Here is a 22,277-nt window from a genome sequence, read left to right on the forward strand (position 1 = left end):
TTGACCCTGTTTATACTGGTGAATTGGGCGTGATTTCAATTCCTAGGTCGGAACACTGACGTTGCAATAACTTCCAGGTTTTGACCCCGTGGCCATGTTGGAATGCACATGCGCTGCCATTTTCTTATGCAAAGTGCTTAATTGGCAAGGAGTCATGTTCGCTGCCCCGTTTCTGCCCACACTTTGCTTCCTGTCCATTAACCAATCATCCATCCATGCCAATATATTACCCACAACTCTATGAGCCGTTGTCTTACCTATTAACCTTTTGTGTGGCATCTTAAATCGAACGCCTTTTGGAAATCCAGATATACTACATCTACTGGTTCCCCTTTATCTACCCTACTAGTTACATCCTCAAAAAACTCTCAAATTTGTCAAACAAGATCTTCCTTTAGTAAATTCATGTCGACTTGTCCAAGCCATACTATGCTTTTTTGAGTGCATTAAGAGTTCCTTAATAGTTTCTAGCATTTTCCCAATGACTGATGTGAGGCTAACTGGCCTGTACTTCACAGTTTTCTCTCCTTCATTAAAAAGCGCTAACATTTGCCAACTTCCAAAATGATGGAACCATACCCGAATCTAAGGAATTTGGGGAAATCATAGCTGCAGAGACAGAGGATGTGCTAGCTACCTCTTTTAGAACCATAGGATTTAGTCCATTAGTTCCCAGCAATGTCAGATTTTAGTCCCTAAAGTCTCATCAATATTTCTTCTCTGCTGATATGAATTTCCTTAATTTCCTCACTCTTTTTAGCCCCTAGATTATTGTCTATATCTAGTATGAAACTTATGTCTTCTACTCTGAAGACAGACACTTTTTTTGGAGGCAGCGCCAGCTGTGGCCAGTCCCCCTTGGAGGATGGAGGACAGGCACAGCCCTGCTCAGTAGGGCAGAGATGCAGTGCTTTTGGAGCCATGAAACAGGCAGCTCTACCTGGAGAACAAACATGAGATGCGTGCCCACATAACGGAGTTACCAAGGCACTGTGGAGTCATGGGATGAGAATGGAGAAGTCCATTCATCTCATGTGCATGAGCACCTCCATGGAGAGAGTGGCCAACCTCTTGGAGAGCCACCTGTGGCATCACTCAGAGTGGATGCAGAAACAGCCTCTTACATGCAGAGGATGCAAGGCAGACTCAGCAGTATTGGCCAGTCAGTGGCACAGAGAGGCATGGATTGGATGCCAGCTGCACTCCAGCTGGTGATCCCCTCCAGCAATCAAGGGTGCCATAAAGAGCTGAGGAGGTGACAGATAGTGATGAGGAGGCGACCCCTCATGAGGCTCCATCAGCATTATTCACCTGTATGGCCCCTCTGACGGACAAAGCATCTGTGCTGTCATGCCCTGTGACTGAGGTTGCTCCTGCAGTGATGCCAGTGCAGCAGCTTTTGGAGGTGCCCCCACTTATCACCAAGGCTAGGATGGCAGTCATGGGCATCTCACTCCCAGACAGGCATGAGCGAGCAGCCTACCTCCACCTCATAGGAGTGGCCATCCACAGAGGCCACTGCGCCGGTAACTTCATTTTGTGGGTCACTTGGGTGTTTAAAATGTAAATCGTTAACTGTTTAGCCATAAAGCACTTGGAAAGTTTTGCACTAAGGCTGACTTGTGTGCTTCCATTTCATGTTGCCAAACTCTGGAGAACTGGAGGCGAGGGTTGGGAGACCGATGGAGCATGCTGGTGAACACGGTCAGGTTCAGAATCTAGAGCCTTCCTGTCCCTCTTTCCTCACCACTGCTGCGCCCGCTCTGGCAAATACTGCTCGTTATTGCTGGTCAGACCAAGCTCAGTGAAGCTTAACACTATTTCCTCTTGTGCCCTTCCTTCGCTGGCATTGCAGTGTGGAGTCTGTCCAAATCCCACCTTACCCCCCTCACACCACAAATAAATGCATAAAAGCCCTTGTGAAGAGTGCAAAGATATAAAGGATACTTATCATTGAGCACAAATTCATGCCTGTGAATGAGTACCATTTCTCAGAATTCTCTTCAATGCTGCCTTTTGCCTCTGTTCTGCTGTTGCAAATTTCTCCCCGCTATGTCAGTGGCTCCTCCGCCATGTCGTGGTTCAGACAGCGCATAGAACCTGACCCTTAATTTCAAATTCAAAGTCTGTCCCTTAAACAAGCTGACAAACTCGTTAATGATCTCAAGTGGCCATTTAAGTAGCTTGGGCGGGTAGCTTCTTTCAGCGCCATTCAAAATCAGAGCTTCCCAGTCACATGTTGGGAAACCGGTACAGCAACCTCGTGGGCTGAGCAAGTGTTAAGTGACCACTTGCCCCCAAACTCACCCTCTCAAGATGATCCAAAATCCCAGCCACTGTGGGAAAACTTAAAATGTTACTACTTTAAAAATGCATATGCATTCCGAAAGCTAACAAAGATGATTAATAGGCATAAAGATTAGACCACATTGCCTCATCACCTCAAGACAGAACAATTTTAAAGACCAACCATAGCAAATTTTTAAATAAATCTTTTTGACAAGAGAATTTTTTCATCTTCCAAGTGGATTAATGATTTATACAGATTTCCAAAATTTGATGCCGGTCTCAATTGAGATTGTAAATTCCAGGCATTTTTTGTAGTCACACACATTCAAACTTCAGCTTTGACCAGTAGGAATCTGACTAAGTGCAATGTCACTGAAGTTGACATTTCGTAATCTGTAAAATCTAATCTAACTAAAATCTAAGACATTCAGCTCCAGATGGAAACTTGGTAGAACTGACCATTTCTGGTGCACAGGAGAAAGCTGAACATACTCAAACAAAAGGATTACTTTCTCATGATATCACAAATAAGTTGCAGAAATGTTTTGTTAATTTAAACACTGTAGGTGCTGGTTGCTAATGTTTGGATCCTTACACCATAAACATCAGTTTCATGAGCAGCAAGGGTTTACGGCCACACAAATGACATTGGGTACAATCAATCCGAGCAACACAGACCTTTGCTGCAATAATTAATCCTTATGCAGAATGAATAAATGGCTATTACTACTATTAATACCACTATTACTGCACCGACACTTGCAACCACATACATTTGTGCAGTATCTTTTACTTAGAAAAATGTTCCAAAGTGGTTCAGAGGCATGAAGGAAAAATAATGGACTCCTGAGCAAAAGGAGGTGTTAGGATGGGTGACCAAAAAAAAGCGAGTCTTAAAAAGGAGTACACATTTTCCAGAAATGGGACAGTTATCCCATTAATGTTCAGAGTTCTGTTCCCATGATGCAACAGGTTTAAACATGAAACTTCCATCAGTACTCCGAGCTAGAAGTCCATGCAAGGTTTCTTAGCACAAAATATTGGTTCACAGCTTGCCAATTCTAGCAGAAATTGCTCTGCAAGCTTACTGAACCTTGTGTCTCACTGTGCTCATGTTTTGATTTCTTGTTAAGGGATACTCATACTACTGAATCATACGAACTCCAGGTGAATCCAATAGGTGACTAATAGATAAAAAATTAAAGAAAAGCTGGAAATACTTAGCAGGCCTAGCAGCATCTGTGGAGAGAGAAGCCGAGTTGACGTTTCGGGTCAGTGACCCTTCTTCGGAACTGCTCCGAAGAAGGGTCACTGACCCGAAACGTTAACTCTGCTTCTCTCTCCACAGATGCTGCCAGACCTGCTGAGTATTTCCAGCATTTGTTTTTATTTCAGATTTCCAGCATCCGCAGTATTTTGCTTTTATTTTGGTGACTAATAGATACCTTGAAGAGAAAAAAAAAAGAGGTATTTCCCAATTAAAAGGAACACTATGCAAAAAAAAAAGACAGCTACAATAAGAGCAGAGGTCTCTCAAACATCCCTGATGGCTTGTTTGTTGGAGGACAGAAGAACTTGAAGGAACCCGTGGCCGGGATTTTACCTTTGGCGGACAGGAGCCATCCACCGACTGAAAAGTCGGCGGCAAACCCCCTTCCGCCTGGCCTAGGGATCTGAAGCAGGACATCCACACGCTTAAGGTAGGAGGTCCCAACTAATAGACCTGCCAGACAATCAGCAGGCCGGTAGAACTCTGTCCCAGCAGCGCCACCAGGAGTGGTGGCGACTGCAGCCCAGCTTCATGAGTTAGATGTCAGGGAACCACGGAACGCAGATAAGTTTTTGTTACCTCGCTGGGGGTGATCTGTCGGGCCCCGGTGAAGCAAGGTGGTCGATTGGGGGAGGGGGAGCGTGTTGGGTGTGGTTGGGGCAGCCCTCTGCCTAGCTGCCTGACCAGCCATGGGTAAAATCCCCGTGGAGCTGGGCGGAGGCCCTTAAATGGTCGCTTAGGACCTCGATTGACCCAGGCGGGCAGGCCGCTTTGAGCTGCCTAAAGTGGTGGCAGAGGCGGGTTGAGAAGGGACCCCCCCCCCCCCCCACTGAGCCTCCCGCTCCATTTTACGCCCCCCACCCTACGACCTTCCCGCTCGTGGGGGCTGGGGTGAGGACGTAAAATTCCGGCCCGTGTTTAGCTAGTGCTCACCAGTTTTGTCTTTAACCTGCTATATCTAAAAAGTAAATCTCAATACTCATCTGAGAAAGTTCCACAGGCAGGAAAAGCTTTGTTGGAAGCATTTTTTGTAGATTTATTGAGTCGTTTTGCCTGTAGGTTTTGCAAGTAAGCTCAAGTTCTACCAATGTAAACTGCTGTTGCAGTCAGATCTACCCACAACTCTCCCATTATAAACAATGGATTTCAGCAAAGCCAACCTCATCCAGTCTAAAAGCTTGACATGGTTTGGACCACGACGAGTCCAGGAGTTACCAAAATTGTTTTCCACTGGAACTGTCAAACAGGACAACTATACTTATAGATGCAAAGGACATTGAAGGTGACAAGCAAGGCCTGCTGGCACCCCCCACCGCCCCTGCCCTTGCTACCACCATCCCTCCCCTCCCCCCACCCACACCACAACCCCATCCCATGAGACCCCTTCTGCTTTGACCTACTTGTGGCTTGGGTCCAGTGCCACGCCTGGGCCTCAGGTGGGGGCTCCTCCAGCAGCAGCCACCGCTTCCTCGGTGACACTGCTCAGCGGAAGAACTGCCAGCCTCTGACTGGCCGGCAGCTCTGTGGGCGGGACTTCCGGTGACGGGACTTCCAGTGACGGGGTCCTTGATCTTGTGGAAGGCCGGCTGCTGTCCACTTAAGTGCGCAATTAGCACTAGATTCCGGAGAAGAAGCAACGCGTAGTTCTTGGTGCCGCTTTTTCCGAACGTCGAGACCCCAGTCACCAGCATCAAATCCTGGCCACTGACTATTTAGCTTTGAAGTTACTTCTACAGCTTACCTCAATTATGTTGTGTGAAACAAATAAACTTTTACTCAGTCATTGGTATGAGGCTGTAGAGGACCCGATTCTTCCTCCCTCACCCATCAAGGCAAAAGTCAGGAGGATCTTCATAGGGAGAGATGTTTGAGGGACAAGGCAAAAATTCCTCTTCTATTGATGCTAAATGCTTGGAGGAATGGCAAGTTTGGTGCTGGATAACAATTGTTTCTTGATCTAAAGCTATTGGAGTTGATTTTCCTCCGCTGTCTGCTCTGGCTATGCCTAGTTCCTGGGCCCAAAGTAGAAGAAAATAGGTAGAGCCAACTTTATTCGATGTGCTCTGATCATTTTGATCCCTACTGTCTTCTTATTTGCGTTATCTGGCTAGCCAAATGTCAATGTCACCTCAATTTCCTACAAAGGCAAAAGGGAGGGCAACCAAAGCCAGAGCTCCCTGGATGACAAAGCAGAAAGGGATGAAGCACTAAAAATGGCACTAAAAGATGTCAGCTTGAATATAAAAAAAGCATATAGGAGAAGTGAAAAGGGAAATAAAAGGGCTAAAGAGACAGTACCAAAATAGATTGGCAGCCAACATTAAAATAAATCAAGATCCTCTAGAGGCAAATAGATAGTAAAAGGGTTGTCAGATGACCAGTGTGGTCAATTAAGAACCTTAGCATTATTGGTGGAGGAAGGAGGCATGGCTAAGGAACTAAATGAGTATTTTGCATCTGTATTTACCAAGGAAGAGAACGTTGCCAAAATTATGGTAAATGAGGTGGTTGCTGGGATACTAGATGAGATAAAAATAGATAAAGGGGAGGTACTAGAAATGCTGACAGTAATTCAAGTGGATAAGTCACCCAGTCTAGATGGGATGCATTCAAGTTTGCTGAGGGAAGGGTAGAAATTGCAGGGGTGTTGACCACAACTTCCCAATCCTTCTTTGGTACAGAGGTGGTGCCAAAGGGCTGCTGCAAATGTTACACACTTGTTCAAAAAAAGGCAATTTGAAGCCAGTCAGTTTGTGTCGGTGGTAGGGAAGCTTTTAGAAACAATAATCCAGGAAAAAATTAACAGTCACTTGGACAAGCATGGACTAATAAAGGGAGTGAGCAAGGATTTGTTAAGGGCAAATCATGTTTGACTAACTTGATTTGAGTTTTTGATGAGATAATTAGGTGGATGAGGGCAGTGCAGTAGATGTGTGTATCGACTTGTAAATGGAATATGATAAAGGCCACATATTAGGCTTGTTAGCAAAATTGAAGCCAGTGAAGGGATAAATGGGGCAGGAGCAGCATGAATAAAAAATGGCTAAGAGCCAGAAAACAGTTGTGGTGAATGGCTGTTTTTATGGACTGGAGAGAGGTGGGCAATGGCGTTCCTCAAGGTTCAGATCGAAGATCAGTTCTGTTTTTAATACACATTAGCGTCTTGAACTTGGGGGTACAGAGCACAATTTTGAAACTTGCAGCTGAGACAAAACTTGGGTGTAGTAAACTGGGAGAAAGATAGTAACAGACTTCAAGAGGAGATAGACAGGCTAGTGGAATTGGAGGACATATGGCAGTTGAAATTAAACATATACATTTTGGAAGGATGAGAGACCATACATACTAAATGGTAAAATTTTAAAGGGGGCAAGGAGAGACCGATCAGGGACTGCTTGCTCACAAATCCTTAAGGGTGGCATAGTAGGTTAACCAAAGCAGTTAATAAAGCATTTGGGATCCTGGGCTTTTAATTAGAGGCAGAATACAAAAGCCAGCAAGTTATCCTAAACCTACATAAAACATTAGGTCAGCCCCAGCTGGAGTAGTGCGTCCAATTCTGGGCATCACAATTTAGGATGTGAAAGCTTTGGCGGGTACACAAGAGTGTTACTGGAATGGTTACAGGGTTGCAGAATTACTATTACATGGATAGACTACAGAAGCTGTGGTTGTTCTCCTTAGAGCAGAGAAGGGTAAAAGGAGATTTGATAGAGGTGTTTAAATCATAAAGGACTTAAAGTAAAGAGAAACTGCTTCCTTTGGTTGAAGCATGAATAACTAGTGGGCACAGCTTTAATGTGATTGGCAAAAGAACCAGAGGCGACATGAGGAAAAACTTTTATGTAATGAGTAGTTAGGATTTGGAATGCACCATCTGATTGGTAGATATAGATTCAAAAGTAGTCTTCAAAAAGAAGCTGGATAAATATTTGAACAAAAGACTTGTAGCGCCTTTTACGACCACCAGACATTTCAAAGCACTTTACAGCCAATGAAATAATTTTGAAGCGTAATCATTAAAGCCAATTAGTGCACAGCAAGCTCCCACAAACAGCAATGTGATAATGACCAGATAATCTATATTTGTAATGTTGATTGAGGGATAAATATTGGCCAGGACACCAGGAATAACTCCCTGCTCTTCTTCAAAATAGTGCCATGAGATCTTTTACATCCACCAGAGAGGGCAGACAGGGCCTTGATTTGACATCTCATCCAAAAGACAGCACCTCTGACAGCACTCCCTCAGTACTGCACTGGAGTGCAGCCTTGATTTTTCTGCTCAAGTCCTGGAGTGGGACTTGAACCCACATCTTTCTGACTCAAAGGCATGAGTGCTACCAACTATGCCACAGATGATCCACTTTGAAGGAGAAAAAAAACTACAGGAAAGGGGAAGAGCTGGACGAACTGTACTGACTCGATAGGCCGAATGACCTCCTTCTGTGCTGTATTATTCTGATTCTACATGTAATTCTGTAAATTTTCATTATATTTCTAATACAATTCCAGAAAAAAAGCTATTAAGAAAGTTACTTATCCTGATTCCCCAACAACTAAGGAACATATTCAGGAATGCTCTTGTGTCATTACTAACTTTTGCTACTATACTGTTAAACTCATTTTAACCTTTAGTTCCTGAGAATGAATGTGAATACACAGTGGAAAGGTAAATTAGGCTAATATTAAAATACATTTACACAAAATATTTTGCAATCTGGATATACACAAGAAACCAATTAAGAAAATACTTGGGGAAAAAAGTTAAATGGCTATTTTACAGACAAGGAAATAAGTGTTTGTTCTAAGTACAATTACCAATACCTTTGTTTTAATAGGTCCTGGCTGAATCACATTGAACCTCATACCATATCGACCCCATTCAGCAGCAAGTGACCTGTAATATTAAACCAAAACAAAAAAAAAACAAAATGGATTTGTACCATTTTTGCATTGGCTGAGCTTAAAAAAGCACTACCTTTGGATTAACTGCACTTCAGATAAAATTGTATTTTGTAGGAAATAATAAAAATCTAATTTACAGCATGTTTATTTTGCATAGCAATCTTCAAAGACATCATTATTTACAAAACACTAAATCCACTGCCTCTGCTACTGAAGTAAATTATGCTTGTTGCTGGGTTGGCATGAAATGTTACTGCACTCTAAAATAAAACTAATACCGTGAGAAAAGTTGACGATCAATACACTTTATTCTATTCAGTCCAAAATATTTTCCTTTCATCTACCTTTTCAATGAAAAGAACACTAGAAAATTTCAAAAGGTGACAGCTTTTTAAACTGTATTGAAGACAAGTTCAAAGCAAGTGTGGAACAAAGATTTATTTTTCTAACACATGATAGACATAGATACAGAATATTTCGACAAGTTGCCAGACATCAAACAACTAAATATGCCATTGTGTTCTACAAGATGCTCCACGGGTTTTAAGCTGCCTGTCAAAAACTATGAATACCATAATACCTGCTCAGGATTCCTGAAAAAATCTGACCACTGGTACAATTACTTTGAGTATTTTGTAGAATTTATTTTGCATATTGATCAATATCGAAGTAGCTGGAATACATTCAGAAAATGTTACAATTAAATACAAGAATGCTTGAACTGTAAGCAGCATGGTGGTACCTTAAACTGAATGGTAAGACAGGTTCACATCAATTAAATTCTTAAGTTACTTTGGGACTGCAACAGCTAGCATCTGCATATTGGATGAAGATGCAGTGTAAACTTAGCAAATGGTTGCATAGCAGATTAATGATAGAAAAAGTAATGTAAAAAAAGGAGTTCTAGTTTTAGAAAATGGAAAGCGACAGATTCATTTTATTTTATTTATAAAGTTCAAACAGGAATTCTGTACTACCTGATTTTGCTCTTAAAAGACTCAGACATCAAATTTATATAATGTGAAATGCACTGTTAAAATTTGCTATTACTTGCAGCTATTTGATTTTGGCAGCAAAATCTCAGATTAAATATACCTCAAACTCCATATAACAAAATACCTTTATTACTCACTGTCCATTGAATCAAAAGATGGGATATATTACCTGTGATAAACACGATTTCAAGATCATGTACAGCATTAATAAAGCTGCTTCAGACAAATTATGGTAAGGGTTCAGAGGGGACACAAATTAAAATTTACAACATTATGCATTCTAGTAAGATGCAACAAAGTGTTTTATAATAAGCAGGCTGGGCATTTCATTGGGGTCAAGTCTAGCTGCTGAATGAATGGGCAGTAATAGGAACAGGAACAAAGTGTTCTAACTCCAGATACCCAGGTGGTGAAGGATAGAACTGGAGCCTAATCTTTACACACTAATAAGCTTTTATTTAGAGACACACATTGCAAACGTGCACCGCCAAACCCAACAACCACAGTATCAGTCTGCTCTTCTATGTGGGAGCACAAGTAAATCTCCAGTTAATATCCAACACCTGAATACAATTAACACAAGTGGGAGGAAGAGGAGCAGGAACAATAATAGCAACTTATGTTTATACTGTGTTTTTGAGAGAGAAATGGTTCAAAGCACTCAACACAGAACTAATCAAAAATGGACACAGAGCCGAACTCATTATCAAGAGAGATGAGGAAAGGTTCAATCAAAAATGTGGATTTCAAGGAAGGGCTTAAAAGGAGGAGTTAGCAGTGGAGAGGTAGAGAGAGGGAATTCCAGAGTGTGGGCCCTAGGCAGTTTAAGACAATGGTGGGTTGACATTGTGGGCCATGCTCAAGAGGCCAGAGTCAGAGAAATGGACTGCTTGGGGGGAGGGCAGCAAAGAAAGAGCTCAGAGAGATAGGAAGGGCATGGCCATGAAGGGATTTCAACAGGAGAATGACAATTTAAAATTTTAGCTTTTGAGGGACCAGCAGCCAGTCTAGGTCAGTGAGATGGGTGATGCGCGAGAAGAACTTGGTGTTGCAGAGGATATAGGATTCAGATTTTTGGACGAGCTGCAGTTTATGGAGGGTGGAGAATGAAAGACTTGCCAGAATTACGTTGGAATAGTCAAGTCTCGAGGTGACAAAGACACAAAGAAGGGTTTTAGCAGCAGATAAACTGAGGCAGAGGATGCAAGTAGGCGTCCTTGGTGATAACTTACCTTCGGGAGAGGACAGGAGTCCTGCGAGGGAGCAGATAAATAAAGAGCCAGTTCAGGCCTGCACTTACCTTTGGGAGAGGGGAGCAGTCGGACCTGCTAAACAGCTTCAGGAGTCGGCACGTGCTGGCTGAGATTTAAAAAAATTTCAGTGACATCACAGGAAAGCTGTAAGGTGATTGGTTGGTGAGTAACTGCTGTTAGGAGTATCTGTAAATAGCTAGGTTAGTACACTGCTGTTAGGGTATGCGTGTTAATAGCTAGAAATTAGAAAAAAAAAACTTTAAATTAAAATTTATGTAACAACCTTATAATTAATTATGGCACACAAGCAGAATGGAAGTAAGAAGTTGGCAAGTCTAGTGTTCTGTTTAATTTTTAAACAGTTAGGTTTATTGTATTACCAAGGTTTAAATTGGTGTAGTAAGTGCTAGTGAAGAGAGTCATTAACTAAAATATCAAGTAAATAGTTATTTAAAACATAATAATTAGCATAACAGGCCAGGTAATGTGTTGCACCTTTAGTATATGGAAGCTCGTGGACATCAGCATGATCCATAGCAACTATGTCTGCAGTAAGCGTCTGTGGCTCGAGGAACTTCGGCTGAGTTAACAAGCTGGAAGCAGAGCTGCAGACATTGACACATCAGGGAGGGGCTAAATTACCTGGACACTTACCAGGAGGTGGTCACACCCCTTAGGATAAGGTCTTTTGATTTGGTCCATGGTCAGGGACAGGAGGGTGTGACTTTGAGTGAGGCAGGTACAGGGAACCAGAACATAGAAGCAGAGGAGGTTCAGCCTTTGCAATTGTCTCAACAGGTTTGAGGTTCTCTTAAGGTGGATGAGCATACTGAACATGGCACCATGGTACAGGAAGCCATTCAAGCCGAGGGAGTAAATAGGAATGTAGTGGTAGTAGGGAATAGCATAGTCAGGGGGATAGACACAGTTCTCTGCAGCTGAGAGCAGGAGTCCAGATGGCTGTGTTTCCTGCCCGGCGCCAGGGTTCGGGACATCTGCTCTGGGCTGGAAAGGAACTTGCAGTGGGAGGGGGAGGATCCAGTTGTTGTGATCCATGCAGGTACCAACGACATAGGTAGAACTAGGAAAGAGGTTCTGCTTAGGGAGTATGAGCAGCTAGGGTCTAAACTAAAAAGCAGAACCTCAAAAGGTAATAATCTCTGGATTAATACCCGAGCCACGAGCAAACTGGCCTAGGGTAAATAAAATTCGAGAGTTAAACACGTGGCTCAAAGATTTGGTTTGGGAGAAATGGGCTTCGATTCTTGGGGCACTGGCACCAGTACTGGGGAAAGTGGGAGCTGTACCGTTGGGACAGTCTCCATCTGAAATGTGCTGGGACCAGCGTTCTGGTGGGTTGTATAACTAGGGCGGTAGAGGTGTCTTTAAACTAAATAGTGGGGGCGAGGGAACAGGATTGAGATGAGGTGATACATTAAGTGGAGAAGGCAAGGCAAGACAGCAAGGTAGCAATAAGGGAAATGATCAGAGTGTGGCAGGAAGGGACAGCGTGTACAAACCTAAGACTGCACCAGCAGATAAGACTAGAGGTTACAAAAATAGTAAAAAGACAGAACTAAAGGTTCTGTATCTAAATGTACATAGCATTCGTAATAAGGCAGATGAATTCACAGCGCAAATAGTAATAAATACGTACAATCCGATTGCCATTAGATGCATGGCTACAAGATAAGACTGGGACCAGAATATTCAAGGGTACATGACATTTCGGAAGGACAGGAAGCTAAGAAAAAGCAGATGGGTATCTCTGTTAATTAAGGATGGCGTTGGTACAATAGTGAGAGATGACTTTAGTTCTGGAGATCAAGATATAGAATCAGTTTGGGTAGAGATGAGAAATAGTAAAGGTAAGTCACTCGTGGGAGTGATCTATAGGCCCCCCCAACAGTAACCACACTGTCCGGCAGGGTGTACAGGATGAAATAATGGGCGCTTGTGAAAAATGTAAGGCAATAATCATGGGTGATTTTAATTTACATATAGATTGGACGAATCAGGTTGGCAAATGTAGCCTGGATGATGAGTTCATAGAGTGTTTTCAGGACAGTTTCTTGGAGCAGCATGTTCTAGAGTGAACCAGAGTGCAGGCTATATTGATCTGGTACTGTGCAATGAGGCAGGAGTAATGAATGACCTCATAGTGGAGCACCCCTAGGTAGCAGTGATCATAATATGTATGAATTTCACATTCAGTTTGAGGGAAAGAAGGGTGAATCCAAGACTGGTGTTTTAAACTTAAATAAGGGCAATTGTGACGGCATAAAGGCAAAGTTGGCTAATGTAAAGTGGCAAATTAGGTAGAGATGCAGTGGCAGACATTTAAGGAGATATTTCAGAATACTCAGAAAAGATACATTCCAGTGAAAAAGACTCGAAGGGAAGGACACTCCATCTGTGAATGAGTAAGAAAGTTAAAGATAGTATCAAATTAAAAGAAAAAGCAATGATGAGTGGCAGGTCAGAAGATTGGGCCGAATATAAAAAACAGCAAAGAATGACTAAAAGGTTAATTGGGGTGGGTGGGTGGGGGGGAAAGAGAAATAAGAGTACGAGAGAAAGCTAGCTAGAAATATAAAAACACATACTATGGGTTTCTACAGGTATTTAAAAAGAAAAAAAGTAAAGTAAGCATTGGTCCTCTGGAGTGTGAATCTGGGGAATTAATAATGGAAAATAAGGAAACGGCAGATGAACTGCACAGATATTTTGCATCTGTCTTCACTGTAGAGGATACAAGTAACATTCCAGAAATAATTATGAATCAGGAGGTGAAAGGGAGGGAGGAACTGTGAGGTGTTGCATTTTGGGAGGACTAACAAGGCAAGGGAATATACAATGGATGGTAGGACCCTCGGAAGTAGAGGGTCAGAGGGACCTTGGTGTACTTGTCCATAGATCACTGAAGGCAGCAGCACAGGTAGATAAAGTGGTTAGGAAAGCATATGGGATACTTGCCTTTATTAGCCGAGGCATAGAATATAAACAGCAGGGAGGTTTTGATGGAGCTTTATAAACCGCTAGTTAGGCCACAGCTGGAGTACTATGTACAGTTCTGTCGCCGCACTATAGGAAGGATGTGATTACACTGCAGAGGGTGCAGAGAAGATTCACCAGAATGTTGCCTGGGCTGGAGCATTTCAGCTCTGAAGAGAGACTTGATAGGCTAGGGTTATTTCCCTGAGAGCAGAGAAGGCTGAGGGGGGACATGATTGAGGTATACAAAATTATGAGGGGCATAGATTGGGTAGATAGGAAGAAACTTCTTCCCTTAGCGGAGGTATCAATAACCAGGGGGCATAGATTTAAGGTAAGGGGTAGGAGGTTTAGAGGGGATTTGAGGAAAAATATTTTCACCCAGAGGGTGCTTGGAATCTGGAACACTGCCTGAAGGGGTGGTAGAGGCAGGAACCCTCAATATTTAATATGTATTTAGATGAGCACTTGAAACGTCATAACATACAAGGCTACGGGAGAAGTGCTGGAAAATGGGATTAGAATAGATAGGTTCTTGATGGCCGGCACGGACACAAATGGGCCAAAGGGCCTGTTTCTGTGCTGTCTGACTCTATGCGGTTAGCACCGCAGCCTCACAGCTCCAGTGACCCGGGTTCAATTCTGGGTACTGCCTGTATGGAGTTTGCAAGTTCTCCCTGTGTCTGCATGGGTTTCCTCCGGGTGCTCCGGTTTCCTCCCACATGCCAAAGACTTGCAGGTTGATAGGTAAGTTGGGCAGTAGCAATTGCCCCTAGTATAGGTAGGTGGTAGGGAAATATAGGGACAGGCGGGGATGTGGTAGGAATATGGAATTAGTGTAGGATTAGTATAAATGGGTGGTTGATGGTCGGCACAGACTCAGTGGGCCGAAGGGCCTGTTTCAGTGCTGTATCTCTAAACTAAACAAAAATTATAATCACCAGGGACAGGGTACTGAAAAAATTATGAGAACTAAACGCTGACAAGTCCCCAGGTCCTGATGGACTTCATCCTAGGGTCTTAAAAGAAGTGGCTGTTGAGATAGTAGAGGCATTGGTTTTAATTTTTCAAAATTCCCTAGATTCTGGAAAGGTCCTATCTGATTAGAAAACAGTGATTGTGACTCCTTTATTCAAGAAAGGAAGGAGACAAAAGCAGGGACCTACAGGCCAGTTAGCTTAACCTCTGACGTAGGGAAAATGCTGGAATCTATTGTTGAGGAGGCCATAGCGGGACACTTAAATCTCAATTTAATCAGACAGAGTCAACATAATTTTACGAAAGGGAAATCATGTTTGACTAATTTACTGGAGTTCTTTGACAAAATAACAAAAACTGGATAAAGGGGAACCTGTGGATCTGGTATACTTGGATTACCAGAAAAATTTGACAAGGTGCCACATAGGTTACTAAGTAAAATAAGAGTTCATGGTGTAGGGGTGACATATGAGCATGGATAAAGGACTTGTTGGCTCACAGGAAGCAGAGAGTGGGGATAAATGGGTCTTTTTTAGGTTGGCAGCCTGTAACTAATGGAGTGCTGCGGAGATCAGTGCTGGGGCCTCAACGTTTTACAATTTATATAAATGACTTGGATGAAGGGACCAAAGGTATGGTTTCTAAATTTGCTGATGACACAAAGATAGGTAGGAAAGTAAGTTGTGAAGGCGGCATAAGGAGTCTGCAAAGGGATATAGATAGGTTAAGTGAGCGGGCAAAAATTTAGCAAATAACATAAGAAATAGGAGCAGGAATAGGCCATTCAGTCCCTCAAAACCGGCCCCGCCATTCAATAAGATCATGGCTAATCTGTCCCAGGCCTCAACTCCTTTTTCAGGCCTGCTCCGCATAACCCTCGACTCCCCAAGATTTCAAAAATCTATCTACCTCCTCTTTAAATACATTTAATGACCAAGCCTCCACAATTCTCTGAGGCAGAGAATTCCAAAGATTCTCCAACCTCTGAGAAGAAATTCCTTCACAACTCAGTATTAAATGTGCGACCCCTTATTCTGTAACTATTTCTCCTAGTTCGAGATTCCCCCACCAGTGGAAACATATTCTCAACATCTACCCTGTCAAGTCCCCTTAGAATCTTATATGTTTCAATAAGATCACCTCTCATTCTTCTAAACTTCAATGAATAAAGACCTAACCTGTTTAGCCGTTCTTGATCAGACAACCCCTTCATCCCAGGAATCAGCCTAGTGAACCTTTTCTGAACTGCCTCCAATTCTAGTATATCCTTCCTTAAATACAGGGACCAAAGCTGTATGCAGTACTCCAGGTGTGGCCTCACCAACACCCTGTACAGTTGTAACAAGACTTCCCTATTTTTAAACTCTAACCCCTTAGCAATAAAGGCCAAATTCCATTTGCCTTCCTAATTACATGCTGTATCTTTTTGTGTTTCATGTACAAGAACACCCAGATCCCTCTGTACTGCAGCATTTTGTAGTCTTTCTCCATCTAAAATAATAATCTGCCTTTTTATTCTTCCTATCAAAGTGGATGACCTCACACTTTCTCACAGTGAACTCCATCTGCCAAGTTTTTGCCCACTCACTTAACCTATCAATATCCCTTTGCAGATTATTTGTGTCCTCATCACAACATGTCTTCCCACCTATTTTTGTATCATCTGCAAATCTGGATCCACTACACTGTCCCTTCCTTCAAGTCATTAATATAGATAGTAAATAGTTGAGGCCCTAGGACCGATCCTTGTGGCACCCTACTAGTTACAGCTTTCCAACCTGAAAAAGACCCATTAATCCAGATTTTCTGCCTTGTGTGTGTTAGCCAATCCTCAATCCATGCCAACACATTACCCCCAATACGGAGCTCTTATTTTGTGCAATAAACTTTTATGTGGCACCTTATTGAAAGCCTTCTGAAAATCCAAATACACCACATCTACCAGTTCCCCTTTATCCACTCTGCTTGTTATATCCTCAAAGAACTCCAACAAATTTGTCAAACATGATTTCCCCTTCATAAAACCATGTTGACTGTCTGATTGCAGTAAATTTTTCTAAATGTCCTGCTATTTTTTCCTTATTAATGGACTCTAGCATTTTCCCAATGACAGATGTTAAGCTAACTGGTCTATAGTTTCCTGCTTTTTGTCTCCTTCCTTTCTTGAATTAGCATCACATTAGCAGTTTTCCAATCTGCTGGTACCCTACCAGAATCCAGTGAGTTTTGGTATATCACGCACAATGCCTCCACTATCTCCGCAGCCACTTCAATGGAGTATAATGTGGGAAAATGTGAAATTATCCACTTTGGCAGGAAGAATAGTGAAGTAGCATATTATTTAAATGGAGAGAGATTGCAGAACTCGAAGGTAGAGAGAGATCTGGGTGTCCTGGTACATAAATCACAAAAGGTTGGTATGCAAATGCAGCAAGTGATTAGGAAGACAAATGGAATGTTGTCATTTATTGCAGGGGAATGGATATAAAAGTAGGGATGTTTTCCTACAGTTGTATAGGTGAGACCACATCTGAAGTACTGTGTACAGTCTTTGTCTCCTTATTTGAGAAAGGATATAAATGCATTCGAGGCAACGCAGAGAAGGTTCACTTGAGTAATAGTAGGAATGGGGGTGTTATGAGGAAAGGCTGGACAGGTATCCATTGGAGTTTAGAAGAACGAGAGGTGATCTTATTGAAACATATAAGATCCTGAGGGGAATAAAAGCAAAATACTGTGGAAGCTGGAAATCTGAAATAAAAACAGAAAGCGCTGGAAAAACTCAGCAGGTCTGGCAGTATCTGTGGAGAGAGAAGCAGAGCTAATGTTTCAGGTCAGTGCAGTGACCCTTCTTCAGAAGGGTTCTGAAGAAAGATCCTGAGGGGACTTGACAGGGTGGATGCTGAAAGGATGTTTCCCTTGTGGGAGAGATTAGAACTAGAGGACACAGTTTAAAAATAAGGTGTCACTCATTTAAGATTCAGAGATGAGGAGAATTTTTTTTCTCTCAAAGGGTTGGCACTCTCTTCCCCACAGAAGAGTGGAAGGCAGGGTCACTGAATATTTAAGGCAATGGTAGATAAATTCTTGGCTAACAAGGGAGTCACAGGGTATCACGGGTTAGCGTGAAAGTAGAGTTGAGGCCACAATCAGATCAGCCATGATCGTATTAAATGGCGGAGCAGGCTTGAGGGGGCCAAATGGCCTATTCCTGCTCCTAATTCGTATGTTTGTATGAGAAGGTATGGGGTTGAAAGCATAGTTCAAGATTGAAAAAATGTTGACGTTGCATAAAGATCGTTTAGTACTAGGAGGAACAGAAGCTGCGTGTTTGGGCATAAGGCTGGAAGGGTCACTAAAAGGCTAAGATGATGATTGGAGGTAAGAGCGAGAATTCTGAGGTCAAAAAATTGAGGCATTTTGAGTCGGTGGAGGTTTCAGAGAAGAATGACGGGCTACGTGGAGATGAGGACACAGGTTCAGATTTTTAAACTGACCAATGTACAAAAATATAGACACACGCCAATGGTGGGACAAAGGGAGTGAGGATGTACAACAGGCCAAATATGGGGGGACACAGAGTTCTTGGAGTGTTATAGGGCTGTAGAAAGTTACGGAGATAGGAAGTCCATGGAGGGATTTGAGCGCAAAGATGAGAACTTTAAAATCAAGGCATTGGTGGACTGGGAGATTAAGTAGGTCAACGCGCACAGGAACGATGTGTGAACGGGACTTGTTGATTAGGATACAGGCAGGAAGCAGAGTTTTGGATGAGCTCAAATATAAGATCGGCAGAAATCTCATGGTGAGTTTCAGCTTACGATGTTTCAGAAAATTCTCCGCCATTTAGCACTATGGCCCAGATTTTGTAGTTTGCAGTAACCAAACAGTGCTCACCATTCATTATGCTTACAGCTGCCCACAGACTTTTTAATGGGGTTTTGGGCGCAACTAATGATCATTGGGCATCTGAAACAGCTCAAAGCCTGATACGGGGATCTGGAACCTGTGTGAACTGGGAAAACAACAGCGTGTCTCTTCAACCAGATTGAAGAATTTTCACTGAGCCACAGAGTCTAAACCAGGAAGTAAGTTAGAATATTTAAATCAATGTAAATCATGTGCAGATAGCAAAAATAAAAAGGAGAGAAATAAAATAGGATAGAGACAGAGAGAAAAACAGTAAAAGCAAAATGTTTTGTTTTATTTTTAAGAAATCTCCAATAATTAAAATCTGAAGGAATGAGATTCACACGTATGAAAGTTAATTATCAGTGGTAGAAAGGCTGTTTGGCAGTAACTAAGATGGATCATGCTGTTAAAAGATCACTTACACCTGAATGGACAGGTCCTAACCATTCCTGGCATGTTTTGTGGGAATCTAGTGGGCAAGTACTGTAAATTCACACCCTTACACACATTGCATTGCTGAGCCTCTCAGCGAGATACCGGTGTAACAAAGCTTGTGGAAGAGCAGAGAAAAGAAAATCAGACAGCAACTTCCAGCTTTGAGTTTTACTGCTCATGTGCACATGCTATCAGTTGCTGTCCAGTTTAATCCATAATAATGGTGAGCGCTGACAGACTTACCATTATTCTTATTCAAAATCTTTATGCTATTACTAACTTGCTCAAGGCTTCCACTCCTGCTTTTGCTGAGGCACTGGGCATCACAAATCCCGATCCAGTCTCTGCATAGATAGTAGTAATAGATAGGAAAGCTGCACCTAAAAGACAGTATGTTTTGGAACTCAAAGTAATTAACAATTATAAAAAATATATATGAACTAAATAATAAAAACCTTAACAAGTCTGTAAATTTATGTGTTTAAAACTGCTAATTACTTACAGAAACTACTGCAGTATACAAAATCTTTATCCACTTACAGTATGAATTTTCATTTATGAATTGTAAGCTCTGCATGAAAATTGTTTAGCTAGCAGGCTGTACAAGACCAGAAGAAAATAATCAAGTTCTGTATTTTGAACACTCAAAATTATATTCCAAGGAAGTTTTACTTCACTACTGGGTCTGTTATACCTGGCCTGGGAGTGCCTGATACTGATGATGGCTGATAAAAGTGAAGCATTCCACTCAACACTGGCATCTTTTGCCTCAATAAACATTACTAAAATTAAAACAAAATATGCAAGCAGAAAATATCATGGGATATTTTACATATACCCAAACAAGCAGGCTGGATCTGTGTTTACAAACTGGTCCAATAATGTAATATTGAAGTGTCAGTCAAGACGATGGACTCGAATACGGAAGTGGGAATTGAACCCACAGCCTTCTCACTGAGAAGCTAGAGCACTATTGGAACCAAAATGACCATCAAATCAACGTAATCTATTGGTCAAAATCAATCTGTTCTTAGAATATACATGAGACACAGATTTTACATAAAGTTTTTAAACACCAAACCTTTTTCCTCACCTTTTTTTGCTTTAATCAATTCTTTTCCAATTTCTAGAGTTACATATGCAGTACCATTAAGAACAATATCTGTAATAGTTTTAAAAGCATTAGCAGAAAGTCGTTCTGAGGGAGAGATGAAGTTTCCAGCAGCATTGTTTATGATAACCTAGTGTGCAAGGAAAGAAAATGATGCATTTAAAAAAAATGTAAAACTACTGGCTCATAATCTGGACTGCAATATCAAAATGCAGCAGTGATTTGAGCACTGGAGCATTTATAATTGGGTATCAAAGCCTACTCAGCAACCATTCACCACAGCATCCAAGAATATGGATGGTGCTTTGAGGGCCAAAAGCATGCTGCATTTAGGCTCACTATGCCCTCAGTTTCTATTTAAATTATGAAGCTGTACAATGAGACCTAGTACTCATTTGCTACAGGTGTTTCAGGAGACAGACAATTAAAAGTTCCACCTAAATTTTTTTAAAAACACAATGTGTTGGGTGTACTGCTTTGTGGACGTTCATGTGGCTGTGTCACTGAGCTGACCTTACCAAATAATGCTAAGCAAAACTTATTTAAATAATCGGGTGGGACTCCGGACACCTTGCACATGACAAACTGGAGATGCTACAAGCAACTGGCACGAGCCGGTAGTAAATCTTTTCGACAGCTGCTGTGGGGAAAGGGCTGAAGTACAACTTGTGTTAGTACTCTCAACTGATTTAACATTGTGACTTTTTTTTTCTAAAGCAGACTGATAAGTACTATTTTCTTTTCCCTTTCTCAGTCATCGTTGACTTTTTAAAATTATGCTGTAAACAGACCAATCATACCGATAGCTTTAATGGAAATCAGAGACACTGCAAGATCATCTCATCTACATAATTCAAATGCATCTGTGGCACTATTTAGCAACCAAAAACATCTATAGGAGGAGGCCAGTGGGTGGGGTTTTTTTTGAGTTATCAGCCTGGATAAATAAATGACAGCTGTAATTCAGTAGTATACTTCAGCGAATTCACTTTTTTTTTATTCATTCATGCTATGCCAGCATTTATTGCCCATCCCTTAATTGCCCTTGAGAAAGTGGTGGTGAGCTGCCCTCTTGAACAGCTGCAGTCCATTTGGTGTAGGTAGACCCACAGTGCTGTTAGGAAGGGAGTTGCAGGATTTTGACCGAGCGACAGTGAAGGAACGGCGATATAATTCCAAGTCAGGATGGTGTGCCACTTGGAGGGGAACTTGCAGATGGTGGTGTTCCCATGTATTTGCTGCCCTTGTTCTTCTACTTGGTAGAGGTCGCGGGTTTGGAAGGTGCTGTCTAAGGAGCCTTGCTGCATTGTTGCAGTGCATCTTGAGATGGTACACACTGCCGCTACTGTGTGTCGGTGGTGGAGGGAGTGAATATTTGTAGATGGGGTGCCAATCAAGCGGGCTGCTTTGTCCTGGATGGTGTCGAGCTTGAGTGTTGTTGGAGCTGCACCCATCCAGGCAAGTGGAGAGTATTCCATCACACTCCTGACTTGCGCCTTGTAGATAGTGGACAGGCTTTGGGGAGTCAGGAGGTGAGTTACTTGCCACAGGATTCCTAGCCTCTGACTTTTTCTTGTAGCTACGGTATTTATATGGCTACTGCAGTTTAGTTTCTGGTCAATGGTAGCCCCTAGGATGTTGATAGTGGGGGATTCAGCAATGGTAATGCCGTTGAATGTCATGGGGAGATGGTTAGATTCGCTCTTATTGGAGATGGTCATTGCCTGGCACTTGCGTGGCGTGAATGTTACTTGCCACTTATCAGCCCAAGTTTGGATATTGTCCAGGTCTTGCTGCATTTCTACACAGACTGCTTCAGTATCGGAGGAATCACGAATGGTGCTGAACATTGTGAAATCATCAGCGAGCATCCCCACTTCTGACCTTATGATTGAAGGAAGGTCATTGATGAAGCAGCTGAAGATGGTTGTGCCTAGGACACTACTCTGAGGAACTCCTGCAGTAATGTCCTGGAGCTCAGATGATTGACCTCCAACAACCACAACCATCTTCCTTTGCGCTAGGTATGATTCCAGCCAGCGGAGGGTTTTCCCCCCTGATTCCCATTGACCTCAGTTTTGCTAGGGCTCCTTGATGCCATACTCGGTCAAATGCTGCCTTGCTGTCAAGGG

General features: G+C 42.3%; 1 protein-coding gene across 2 annotated transcripts in view; it reads right to left on the reverse strand.

Annotated features, from left to right (window-relative positions):
* The window catches only part of decr1 (2,4-dienoyl CoA reductase 1, mitochondrial), a 59,715-nt gene that overhangs the window by 6,710 nt on the left and 30,728 nt on the right, over positions 1-22,277 (reverse strand). For both annotated transcript variants that reach the window (XM_068031633.1, XM_068031632.1), the window contains exons 5-7: positions 20,128-20,275; positions 19,315-19,414; positions 8,387-8,459 (exon numbers count right to left, since the gene is read on the reverse strand). In XM_068031633.1, coding sequence (XP_067887734.1) covers positions 8,387-8,459; positions 19,315-19,414; positions 20,128-20,275 — 321 coding nt within the window. The remainder of the gene's footprint in view (positions 1-8,386; positions 8,460-19,314; positions 19,415-20,127; positions 20,276-22,277) is intronic.

The sequence above is a fragment of the Heterodontus francisci genome, chromosome 5 (assembly GCF_036365525.1).
Source record: "Heterodontus francisci isolate sHetFra1 chromosome 5, sHetFra1.hap1, whole genome shotgun sequence".
Taxonomy (NCBI): domain Eukaryota; kingdom Metazoa; phylum Chordata; class Chondrichthyes; order Heterodontiformes; family Heterodontidae; genus Heterodontus; species Heterodontus francisci.